The sequence below is a fragment of the Falco biarmicus genome, chromosome 4, assembly GCF_023638135.1.
Source record: "Falco biarmicus isolate bFalBia1 chromosome 4, bFalBia1.pri, whole genome shotgun sequence".
NCBI lineage: Eukaryota > Metazoa > Chordata > Aves > Falconiformes > Falconidae > Falco > Falco biarmicus.
The window spans coordinates 18,351,545-18,364,827 of NC_079291.1; the positions used below are offsets into that span (position 1 = coordinate 18,351,545).

The 13,283-nt window shown below is 42.0% G+C and overlaps 1 protein-coding gene across 5 annotated transcripts in view; it reads left to right on the forward strand.

The window, feature by feature from the left end:
* Window positions 1–13,283, forward strand: part of ELMO1 (engulfment and cell motility 1) — a 311,295-nt gene that overhangs the window by 279,003 nt on the left and 19,009 nt on the right. For all 5 annotated transcript variants that reach the window (XM_056334326.1, XM_056334329.1, XM_056334325.1 and 2 more), the window contains 2 exons: window positions 2,143–2,306; window positions 8,947–9,059. In XM_056334326.1, coding sequence (XP_056190301.1) covers window positions 2,143–2,306; window positions 8,947–9,059 — 277 coding nt within the window. The remainder of the gene's footprint in view (window positions 1–2,142; window positions 2,307–8,946; window positions 9,060–13,283) is intronic.

Sequence of the window (13,283 nt, forward strand, 5' to 3'; positions counted from 1 at the left end):
GAAATTATTTTGAATATGAAATAAAGAGTATGCAGGTGCAGAGTACAGAATTCAGTTTTGCTTTTTACCATCAAACTAAGTTTTAGAAGGCTTCCTCAAATACATAGCAAAGTACCTGTTAGATTTGTAGGAGTGGGTAGGGCAGAGCTCAGCTTTGCTGGGCCAAGTTTGCATGATTTACCCAGAGTAGGATCTTAAATGCATGGATGCATGCAGAGCAAGCCCCCAGCCAAGTGAGTGCGGGTAGACTGCCTCATTCAGGGGGTGCAAATATAAGTGCAAAGGCATTTGTTGCCCACCTGAGCCAATGCTTCTGGAAGGAGCATCTTGCTCCTCTTGAAGTAGATCTCTGGGATGAATGTGGTCCCTGTAGCAAGGAAGGAGCTTATCTTCAGTTCTTTAATTGCTTAGTTTCATCTGCTGGACACAGCTAAAATAAGTGCTTAGATCGCATCTGAGAAAGAAGTTCTATCTCAGGAAGCAAAAATAGAAAACATAGTGTAGGCAATGAGTTAGAAGACTGAAGCAACACATGGGAAGCAATGAAATATTAATGTGAAAAGAGAAATTTTCAGAATGATTGGGGAACCTCTGTGGGGCTGAGCTTCTGTTTTAAGATACATGGTAAAGATGAAAGAATAAAGGAAAATTAACAATGCAGAAAAAGCTTTTGCCCTCTATTTCTGTAGTTGTTAATTTCTGTAACATCCTCTTGGATACCAGAGTTGTGTTACCGTTTCCTACTGTTTTTTAGCTGTTGGGTTTTGGGTGGGATGGGCTTTTCTAAGTCTGATAAATTGTTTTTTCAGCTAACTTAAGCACAGCATCAGATAAATATTTCAAAGTGTGTGATTTGCACCAGCACCAAGGAAAAGAGCCTAGGATTGTGGAGAAGCAGTAATCTATGATATGTATTTATTTGAACTAGAGCCAAGCAATTCCCCTTAGTTAACTGTGTCTCAGCAGTTTTCCCTGATAAGATAATTAATATGCAGATAGATGGCTGTTGCCCAGCCATCCTTCGTTCTCGTTTTTTGGTTTGCATTGTATATGGCATTGCTTCAAAAGCAATCCTGTAATATCCTTGGCAAAATTATCTATATCTCTCTCTCTCTCTCTCTCCCCCGCCCTGACTAATGGTCTCTTTTAACAAGTTCCTTTCCTTCACTGTGTATGGCCACAATGTGCCTACAGCCTAAGGCTCTCGCAGAATCACAAAGCGGTTGAGGATGGAAGGGACCTCTGGAGGTCATCTCATCCAGCCTCCCTGCTCAAGCAGTGCCACCAAGAGCCAGCTGCCCAGGACCGTGCTCAGATGGCTTTTGAGTATCTCCAAGAGTGGAGGCTCCACAACCTCCCTGGGCAACCTGTGCCAGTGCTTGGTCACCTCACAGTGACAGTGTTTCCTGATGTTCAGAGGGAGCCTCCTGTGTGTGCCCATCACCTCTGGGCATAAGGAATAAAGGGAAGGAATGGGCCACTGTAGCAGCCATGTTAGCAGCTTTGTGCTGATCAGGAGAGCAGCTCTAAGACCCAGCAGGAAAGCAGCTGTAAGACCTTAAAAACTCTCCACAGTCTTTCTTGTGGGCATTGAAACTGGTCCCTGGGGCTTGTGCACTTCACCTGGGTTGAGCTGGCAGAAGTCAGGATGCGCATCTGCTCTGTCAGTCGGTTCCTGAGGACTTCAGAGCCTTTTTTTCTGCTGTTAAGTCTGGTGGTATATGTGTGCCTGTCCCCCCGGCATTACAGGAGCATCATCTCAACTCAGAATGCAGAAGAGCCACACTACTGCTGCCATGGGCACACAAACCATGGACAGAGCAGGACTTAAAATCCTGTAACCAGCAATTGTAATTTAGCTGTCTAGTGAGACAGCCAAGTTATAAATGACATGCTTGCCACCACCCCCCAAAAAACCCAAAATTTCTTGTTACAGAGCAGGTGAGATCTTGCTGTAAGATGTGATGCCCTGTCAGAATTTGTCTTATTTTCTGGTTATGCTACTGAAAAATTGTCTTGAGACCACATAGTACTAATCATCTTCTATACCTAGAAACCTTACTGCGACCCAGAGTAAGATTTGAAACAAAAACGCGAAAAGTGTTAACGCAGGTTTTCTTTTCCTTTCCTTGTCAACCACAGGTAATGCAGGTAGTGAAAGAACAGATAATGAGAGCGCTCACTACCAAGCCTAGCTCTCTGGATCAGTTCAAGAGCAAACTTCAGAATCTCAGTTACACAGAAATACTGAAAATACGACAGTCCGAAAGAATGAACCAGGAAGATTTCCAGTCTCGTCCGATTCTGTAAGTACTGTCTTCTCTTTCCACTCGTTTTTGCATGCAAATGACATTTGTGACTTTTTCTGGGGGAACCCAAGGAGGAAAGCTGTCCAGGGAGCCATGCTCAAAGCAGTAATGTGGCATCTGCTTGAAGTGGAGTGTGTTTTCTTCTGCTGGGAATCCTAACTTTTTATTTGAGTTCAGTCAAACCAGATTCAACAAATCCCTACAGGGTTTGGTGTGGATTATTTGTATGAAACAACGCTTTAACATTTCCTAGTGTTGCATGACTGTGAGGCTGGGTTTGGTGTTGGTAGCGCTGGCTTAAAAAAAAAAAAAAAAACCAAACAAAAAAAACCACCACCAAAAACCAAATAACACTGCAACTTTGTCTTCTGTCCAAGGGTCTTTAAAAATTCCAAATGTCAGTTTTCCAAGAGAGACGGGGAGAAGCCCAGAATATGAACCGATACACACTGGCTCCACAAAAGAGTGGTGTTGTGTATGACCGTCTTGGTTTACGGCATTATCTTTGGTGTTAATGACAAACAGTTACTTATTTGTAAATTATAACATTCTGTCAGCTAGCCAGTGGGATTCTTATTTTCCTTGTTGTTTACTGCGAAGTATCAAATGCTAATATTGCCGCCATAGCTCAGAATACCCTTTGTTCTTTTATATGAAAAATGGAGGCCGTGCTTGGCTCTGGACCAAGTCTGGGCTTGTGGCTGAACTGGTGGCACAGGACAGATACAGACCCCATGGTGCACAGGTGATGTGCTGAGAATAGCAGGAACGTTTTGAGATCAGCAGAGAAATGGTGAGGACTCCAAAAGCATCAGCTGAAATGTCATGAAATCCTGACCATGTTACAAGTGGAATGGCTGATGATTTTCGAAATCTCCTTTCCAAGGTAAAGGTACAGAGAAGGGTTTGGACCAGAGCATTTCAGGATTCAGAAATGGAATGTTTGTTTTGATTTATTTCTAAAGGATACAGGTGTCTTAAGTACAAGCTCTGGGGACCCATTCGTCCAGGGGCAGCAGCGCAGCAGCAGAAGCATCTTACATTATTTTAATCATACCAATGTGGATCAAAGGGGAAATGCTTCTTTTATGTTTTCAGTGTATAGGAAGATAGGATCTAATGCCCAATTAGAGCTGATGTCACTCATAGTAATGCATCAATTAAAAAGCTACAAATGGTTCCAGTCAGTTTTGCATCATTACACTATTGGAGATCTCCTGCAAATCCCCTGCAACATTTAGTAGTTCAGAGCTGCTCAATACTGCTAAGCTTGTCACCAAAGCTTCTCATTTTCCAGGCTTTCCCTATGAGTCAACTGTTTAAATATGACGCAGGTCAACTATTTATATTCTTCTGCACCATCACCTAGCCTCATGAAACTTGCCAGTGCCCTCTGCAAGCAGTTTTATTTCCAGTGTCACTCTGGCTAGTTGCTGCCACAGTGTGGAGTCTCCTTCCCCGTCATGGAGTGAGTGAAACAGCCAACACAATAGTTAAAAGCAACTGAAGTGTTACCACAGACTCATTTCAGAATCAGGACAAAGGCTAAGCCTAAAGGCTATAAAGGCTAAGTAAATCGATAAGGTGTTTAAGCCATCACAAGTGCTTTTGCAGAGATTTAACTCTATGCATTTGCATTTTGATTGCATCCATGATCACTTATTCTTGACTGTGAAAAGAAACGGGTTCTTTCATTTTCCCCTTTGATTTGATTCCCCGTACTGAACTCTCTCAAATTGCATAGATGGCACAATTGATAGACGTACAGAATCATGGCCTCATTGTAGGGAAAAAGACTGCAAGTGAAGAGAGCAATTGTGGCTGCGCTGTACATTTTAAAGCCTTGCAGATATGCTAAAAGAGATTGTGCACAACGGTGAATGTAAAGTCAGCAGGCGTTGTTCAATTCTGTGTGAGAATATGGCAATCAGATGATGGTTTTTCCCACCTTGAACATGATTGAAGCCTTTCTTCTGCTGTTCATTGTATGAAGCACTGAACTTTTTAAGTTTTGAAGCTGCTGGATGAGAGAAGTTTCTGTTAAGCTGCATTTGAATGTAATCTGGAAAGTGTTGTCTTAGATCCTCATAGCTACAGCAGCCTTGTTTTGCAAGGATTACTTGTTTCTTTTATACGAGCAGTGTTGTATCATGTGAGATGAAGTTTTTTCAATTTCTACTTTTGATTAGGGAAAACAAAAAGTCTTTCAGAACAGAATCTATTCAAGATTCTGGGACCGTTATTGATCGTCCAAACTGCTATTCCACAAAGAAATTATAAAGTATCACTGGTGCATTTTGAATGGCTGGGGAAGAAGGTGTGTAGGAATCCTGTGGGCTTGTAAAGGAGCAAAGATCTCTGACACGTTAAATGGCAAGAGATGCATTAATACTTGATAAAGATCTGACATCTAAGTGGTGGCTTGCTGGTGAAAGGAGAGTTAATGCCAGCTAGGGAACCATTGCTAAGTAACATGTACGTGAAAATCAGCAACATACAGGAAAATAGAGGGAAGGATGTGGATGCTTTTTATCTTACAGATTTCTCTGCAGTGTTAGAAAGAGTCACTACTGCCTGTTGCAAATGCGTGGAAGACATAGCTACAAGCCAGAAAGATAAAAGGACAAAACACATGAAAGCAGTTCTGGGATTACTCTTCTGTTGTGTTGTAATGCTTTAAATGTCTGTAATATGCCCCATCCTGGAAGGAAAAAAGCTAGCAAGAAGATGTCTTAATTATAAGCTGGAAAGGCAGAAGCTGGGGATGGATATAACTGGTGCTGAAGAACTAGTGTCATTTGAGTAATCTAAAAAGAATTTCTAATGATTTTCAAATTTGCTGACAATTCAAGTCTGTTATTTTAAAAACAAGTGTCCGATGTCAGTATTGCCTATGGTGCTGAGACCAGTGAAATCAGAAAATTAGTGATCATATATATTGCTGCGTGGTTCCCTCCTCCTGTCTCAGCAGGCCGCTAACTTTTGCCGTTCTTACATGACAGGAACACAGTAGGAAACTAAGAGCAATTTTTAAAGCCCCTGTCTCCTTAGACTTTCTGAGTTTGTTCTCTCTCTTTGCAAGTCACAAACTGTTAAGCCAGTGTTATCTGAAGGACAATACATACAATTCTTACAAAACATATTTGCATTTATGATCTTCCTTTAGCTCATTGTTCCTGTTTGATTTTAAAATTAGGCAGCAGGACCTGTTTCTTGTACAGAGATTTTATTTTTTTTTTCTAATCCTTTGGTCTTTAAACACTGACCCTGACGAACAGAACTCCCTTGCCTTCATAAGGCTTTCTGAAGGAAATATATTCAAAGTAGTGCATCTTTTTTTCAACTGTGTGCCGTGGTTTGATTGTTCTGCTCCATTTCTGTCGCCTTGAAGTGATGGAACAGAAACCTTGACAGTTAGGAGCACTAAGTGGCAGGATCTCCTTGTATCTGGAGCCACGGTGTCTAAAAAATAGCTGAGAACCATACCAGTCAGAGTAACCACATGTTGGCTTGAGCTGCTGAGGACAGTAAGTGCAGATGACCAGTGGCAAGGGATGGATAAGACTTATGGGGTATCACGAAAGTCCAAAGTCACTGAAGACTGTTTCTCCATGAGGTAACGAGTTGTCTCCAGAACATCTGTGTGTTAGTCTGGGGACTGTAAAACAGAAGGGTGTACTACCTCTGAGCTTCATGGTTGTGAGAGTAAACACATGCACATAGAATCATTTAAGTTGGAAAAGACCCTTAAGATCATTAAGTCCAACTGTAAACCCAACACTGGCAAGTCCAACGCTAAACCATGTCCCTAAGTGCGACCTCTAATTTGTGGAGGGACTCCAGCACATCATTAAAGAGGCAGAAGGTGTCCCTTCTCTCCTATGGCACTTCTTCCTATGGAAAGTCTGCCTTAGACAGCAAAGTACTCCAGAGAGGATTACCTGTTTATTTTAGGACTGGTTAAAAATCCTTCTCTTCCTCTGAATTGTAAAGGGCGGATGGGGCTTTAAAGGACAGAAGAGGGGATACTATGAGCAAACAGACGTTAATGTGCTGCATGACACCTTCATTTTTGTCTTTTCGGTAGTGTCTTACAACTATGATGTTCATAGAATCATTTAGGTTAGAAAAGACCTGTAAGATCAGCAGGTCCAACTGTTAATCCAGGACTGCCAAATCCACCACTAAACTATGTCCCTAAGCACGGCATCTATGTATTTTGTGAATGCCTCCAGGGATGGTGATTCCACCCCCTCCCTGGGCAGCCTGTTCCAGTGCTGGACCACCCTTTCCGCGAGGAAATGTTTCCTAACATCCAGTCTCAGCCTCCACTGGCACAGCCTGAGGGCTTTTCCTCTTGTCCTGTCCCTTGTTACCTGGGAGCAGAGACCGACACACACCCACACACACACACCCCCCACCCCCTCCCCGCCTACAGGCTCCCCTCAGGCAGCTGTAGAGAGCAACAAGGTCCCCGCTGAGCCTCCTCCTCTCCAGGCTGAACCACCCCAGTGCCCTCAGCCACCCCTCATCAGACCTGAGCTCCAGACCCTTCCCCAGCCCCGTTGCCCGTCTCTGGACACGCTGCAGCACCTCAACGTCCCTCTTGTAGCGAGGGGCCCAAAACTGAACACAGTATGAGGTGTGGCCTCACCCGTGCTGAGTGCAGGAGGAAGATCACTGCCCTGGTCCTGCTGGCCACACTGTGTCTGATACAAGCCAGGATGCTGTTGGCCTTCTTGGCCACCTGGGCACACTGCTGGCTCATGTTCAGCCAGCCATCAACCTTGTTGAACTTCAGCCCATCGGTCCGGCCTGTCCAGATCCCTCTGCAGAGCCTCCTGCCTTCCAGCAGATCAACAATCCCCCCCAGCCTGGTGTCATCTGCAAACTGATGAGGGTGCGCTCGATCCCCTCATACAGATTATTGATAAAGATACTGAAGAGAATTTGCCCCAAACCTTTAACACCTATTGAGTGATAACCATCCAATTTCTGAATGAAATTACCTAAATATCAAACTGGTGTTTATACTAGTCTTGACTGTTTGAAGTCAGTTCAGCTGCAGATTTTGCCTGCGGCCTGGGCTAAGCAATGATGCTGTGTTTTAACACTGCTCTTCTTAGCCCCTGCTCCCAGGATTTACCTGGGAAGGGGAGGGTCATCAGCTCAGTAAAAGCAAAACATTTATTCAAGCACAAAATTCTTTTAATCACAGTATTTAACCATTTGGCATATTCAGATCTTGGTTCCCAATGAGAAAACAGCAGTGCTTGAAAATTATCCTAAAGGACTAATAATACATTTCCAAAAGGTGGCCTGTTTCTATAGTTACAATGCTTCTTTGATTTTTGACCAGCTAGATTTTCACTGCCTGAAAATATATGCGATGGGTTATGCATCAAGAACTCCAACCGTTTTGTTAAAACCTGAGGGAAAGATGGTATTTTTGTTTCAAGGCCTGATCTTCCTAGCAGAGGACTTCCAGTGCAGGTCTGGCAGATCAAAGGTATAGAATCCAAATGAATGTGGACATCGACAGAGATAGGGCTCCCTAAGTTTTCAAGGAGAGAGAATATTTTTGTGGTCTCTGTGGGATGCCACAGCTTTGCTTCCTTTTGATGACGATTGCTGGAACATACTGCCAGACATAATGATTTTTGATATTACCTAATTTGCACAGCAATGCAAAATTATGGTTCTGACACACTTCATATTTTATAAATCCTCTACAAATTCAGTTATTTTTTAATCTTGCTAGGCTTGCTGTCGAGTTGATGTTTAAACCTGTCTTTTATGTATTCTTAATGAATCTAAGTGAGGATGTAACTGATGAATTCAGGCATATGTGAATCCATGTGATGGTGTATGAAATCAAAATTTAAATGTTACGTGCATACATTTTCTGCCTAGTTCTTGACACGTTGAACTCTTGATAAAGTAGGATGTAGAAAATGCATTTTCTGAAGGTTATAGAATATTATTTCTAAACACACTGTGGGTTCCTGCACTCCTGGGCAAGGGTAAAGTTTGGTCCTTGAGCAATCCCTAGCCATGACTTAGTTTTCCACAAAATTTTGATAATAATGAATTAATTGAATGGTGTGGAATTAAGAACAAGCATATAGCACCGGTCATGATTTTAGTTCATTGGCATTGTTCACTGTTTTTTATCGTTGTTTTAAAATGTGGTTTAGCCTTCCTCCTTTTGTCCTAAATAATTGTGCTAGTAAACTACACCAGTAGAGGACCATGCACCAAAAGGTGACAGACCCTCAAATAAGCTTCACAGTGCTCCTATGGTGAAAGACCATTATTAGCCACAGAAAAAATTTCTTGATTCATTATAGTAAGCGTTATTTTTAGATGAGTGAAGTCAGAAACAAGTGAGCGACTTGCCTGAGTCATACACTTATGTCATAGTAGGGAGATGTCTACAACAGAGATATCCTGGCTCTCATTCTTTGTTATAAGAAAAAGTTTTTTTTCTGGAGCACACTTGATTCTGACCTGGGCCTGCCTGTGACTGTTGTCCCCTTCAAACTCCCTGCAGAAACATCTTGTGAGACTCTGTCTCAGAGGAAAGAGGATGGTCTTTGACTAAATTTGACAAGTGCCTACTTTCTGTCTTCCCAAGGGAACTAAAAGAGAAGATTCAGCCTGAGATCTTAGAACTGATCAAGCAGCAACGTCTCAATCGACTTGTGGAGGGCACCTGCTTTAGGAAACTCAACAGTCGGCGTCGACAAGGTACAGCTCAGGCTGCCTAGTCTGGCTTTTTGTTGTCACTTTTGTCTGAAAGTTGAGGTGAACAATACTAGTTTTAGTGGCAAGGTCCTTGGTTGTAGTGCTTGACTGTTTTTACTAGGGGTGCATCTGAAAGCAGATTTCCTAGTTACACTTGCAGGCTTTCCTGTGTTTTCCTGGAACTGGTTTTGGCTTCATCACACAGATCATCTGGAACAAGCCCAGCATTTGACAAAAGTCTCAAGCAGCAGTCTTGCACTCTGAACTCAGTATTTTGATTTCTGCCTGGATGTCCAGGCTTCTTGTTTATCTCAGAACAAAATCTCTGCCTGTGCAGGAATAGCACATGAAACCTGGTGTAGCCAGAATTTGAATCTGTCAGACTTGGAGCAGCTTTATATATGTGATGAACTCATCCTGCACCCCTCCCTCTAGTACTGCCTGTCCTTGGGTTTTCTCTTATATTACCATATACATTAAATATATTATGGTGTTTAAATATACTTTTAAAAAGCACTTAGATCAATTTGTAATTTGTGTACCTTCAGATGAATACTTGATTGACATGAGAAGATTATTTTCCAAATCCTGTGAGTCATTGCTCAGTGTTAGATTTGCAGCTCATTTTGTACAGTCAAATTCTCTATGGCTCTTCTCCCCTCAGAGAGGCAGGCTTCTTTATCTGGACGAAATAACAGGGACATAGTGTAAATTCAGCAGATTAATTAGAAGTTGTTTCTAAAAGTTTCCCTTTAAAACCCTCACAAAATGAGGGTTTTAAAGGGATTTCCATTTGCTTTCTGCTGTAGGTAGAATACAAATCAGAAAGTTACAAAAGCTAAGAGTAAGAACTGTCATAGATAAGTATTTGAGACTTTCCCATCAACTGGGGAAAACTGCTTTCATCACAGAGAGAAGTATCCCTGCAATGCCTCCTTCCTTAGAAACAAGGAAGCGATTTTCCTTAATGTAGGGAGGTTATTTTGGAAAATGTCAAAGCCTTTATGAAAGGGTTGAGTTGCAGAAAAAAATGTACTGCAGCTTTATAGCTGTCAAGCTTAACTCTGTCAAGCCTACGAACACCTATGAAGCCCACCGCACAGAGTTTAGGGAAAGAGCATTAATATTCCAGTGTGACTTTCTATAAAGACTTTATAGTGAGGCACACGATATGTTTTTTTTCACTTCAGCAGCATATTCGTGGAGTGAAAGTAGCTAAAGTAGTCATAGTTTGGTTTGGCTATCAGTAGTGAGGGTTGTTTATTTTATTCCTCTCAGAGCCTTAATCCTAAATGACTGAAATTCTAGGGAAGGAGGAGGGTTTGTGGCAAATGTTCTTCTTTTAGCAGATCTCCAAGAGGAAGGTAGACTGTTTATTTTATTTTCAGCTGTTGTTAGTTCATGATTTATAGGATCAAAAGCCTTAGGGGGCATAAGTTGGTTCAACTTACATGTGTGGAGTTGAAGTTAAATATATATATATGTTTAGAAAAAAAAAAAAAAAAATCAGCATAATCTTCTGGTCCAGAGTTGAGCAGGTTGCTATGTATCATGCCATGGAGTGAATTGTATAGGCCACCAGATTAATTGCTTTGATGTCACATTTATACAGGGCCAAAAAAGTTCACAGTTCTTTGGAAACAAATAAAACATGTGGCCATGCCTCAGAGGACTTGATCTTCTCTGAAATACATTGGGTTTTGTCAGATACAAGCCCATATAGAATGGCATGTTTCCACATGCCCTTAAGAGTTGTGTGTGGCTTATGTTAGACTCCCTCTATTCCCTTAAACAGAACTGTAAATTTTTCCCCTGGGAAGGAAGGAGAAGACACAACCGTTACCGAAGATAATGATCCGTAAGGCCACCAGGACTAAATTAAGTACGATCTAACACTGTGTGATCTAATGAGGAACCAAAGTATGGGTTGTAAACACAAGCATATTTGATATATAAGCCATTCAGCTGGGGTCCTTTTTTAGGTATGTACAGTGCCTGGCACAGTCTAACTAGCAAATAGTGGCAGCTGGCACAAAGCAGAAGCAGCTCTCTCGAAATCAGCCTTTGTCCTTCAGGGTCTCCAGTACCCCAAACAGGGCAAGCTGTAAAACCAGGGCTGTCCTGATGTCAAGAACTAGAAGATGAAGTAAAGTGAACGGAGGCCAGAGGTTGAGCTTAGCGATACTAAACATCGGGATAGTCAGCCTTTCAGATGATTCCTCTGAATGTCCTGATAAAAATAGTACAAGTCCCAGATTCCCGAGTGTGTCTTCTGTTAGCCTTATCGCACCTTCCCATCTGCTGTCCCCCACCCCACCTCTGTGTACGTGCCCTGTGCTACGGGGGGGTTCAGGAGCCCTGCCACCTGCCTGCCGCTCCAACTGAATTCACTTGCCGTGGAGCATTGCGAGGGGTCGTGGTCCGTCCAGGTCAATTAGGAGCTGAAAGAGAAATGGGGGGTGCTGTGGTGCATCACGATCTGCTTGTTATGTGGCAAACAACTTGTAAAAGATCAGGTAGGTGTTATACTTCGGTATATATACTGCTTCTTTTACCTTTCCTATGATCGTTTTCCCCTGAGACAATTCTGGAACAAATATCACAAATATTCGGATTGTGCAAGAGGAACCTGTACCTGCCCTACACAGGAGAAGCTGAAAGCATTAAATTGCCCGTTTAAAAAACAATTAGTATGCATTACCCCATGATAAAGACTCCAGAGCAAACTTCTGTTAAGACTGTTGTTTGAACATGTGGTAGGACACACATGGTTAGTCACAGTAAGTTGAAAAAATTGACTTACAAAAAAATGAGCAGGGAGTTTACAGCCTCTTACGGCCTTTTGAGGAGAGGTGAAGCACTTTCATATATACTTGGCATTGGAAAGCCTCCAATCCAACAGATGATTCACTGGGGAGATGCTGCAGATTAAGCTGTGAGGTATCTGGGCTCAGATCTCTGCCTTTTGTGTTTCAGCACAGGATTATCCTATCGGCAGGATCTCTCTGTACATGAAATTCAGAAATACCGTTGTTGTCCCAGCAGGATCCTTAGCACTTCCGAGGAATACATGGCCTTTCCCTTGCAAGGTTGCATAGGAGAACTGCACTACTAACTACTCCTGTTTTTATTAAGTATTCTTAATCAGTTGGAAATGAAGCAGTAAAATCTAGCCTGCCCTTCTGGTCATTGTTCGCCAGCAGATCATGAAGCTTTGCAAATCCCCACTTTGTTCCTTGATTGTGGACATCAGCTGAAAGATAGACCTCTTCAGCTTTCTCCACCCCTAATTCCTAAAAGAAAGGGGAGAAGACTAAAGCGAAAGCCTGCAAAGCATTTTACAGCCCCAGAGTTATTATTTCCAGTAGAGCTAAGTAGGAGATAAAGGCATTTTATTGAGAATAATAGATACTTCTGATGCTGTCATCCAGTACATTTGTAGTTATGTTGCTGGGTACACTCTTAGAAATAAATTCCCCTTTTAGCTTTATAAAGATTATAGAGAAATTGCATGTTTTTGAAGTGGTTTTTCAGCCAAAGAAATTGCACAGCAATTTTTGGAAAGGAAGGAAAGCCTGGTGATACACACCATTAAATTAAAAACACAAGACAGCATGGAAGTAACCTGGAAAGAGAAGGCTTAAATTAAAACAAAAAATCAAGTGAAGACAGGTTTTCTATCTCTTGCTACTAAGATAAGTAATTCACAGTTCTGAACAAGAACACACACTTTGTCTTTTTTCTGCCAAGCCTCTTTGCTACTGCTACTCCATCCCACCCTCTGTAGTCCCGTAAAAAATAATATTCTGTGAGTGCATGACTTGCTGAGAAGAACTGATTAACCAAATATGCCTCCAGCGTTGCCACAGGTCGCTTATTTGCCAGTCACTTGCAGGGCTCGCTGGCTTTCAGCTAAACAGTTAAAACCAGTTAGAGTGAAAATGTGTCACTACAGTTGTATTGGAGAAAGGCATCACAATGAAAGAAAAAGAGTGGGACCATGTACATATATCTAAAATCTACACAAACACGTATGTTTTCACTGGTACGTTCGTAAGTGTGTTCTTGCTGCTAAATCTGAGGAAGATTTTCTTTGAACAAAAAGCTTATTTAGTAATCGAGAACATATATTGGGCTAAAATGTGTACTCAGACGTTTGTCCATGTGTATCTGAGCTGTTTTCTCCCCAGATTCTAACTGTAGAGTACTTCTGTACTAACCACAGCA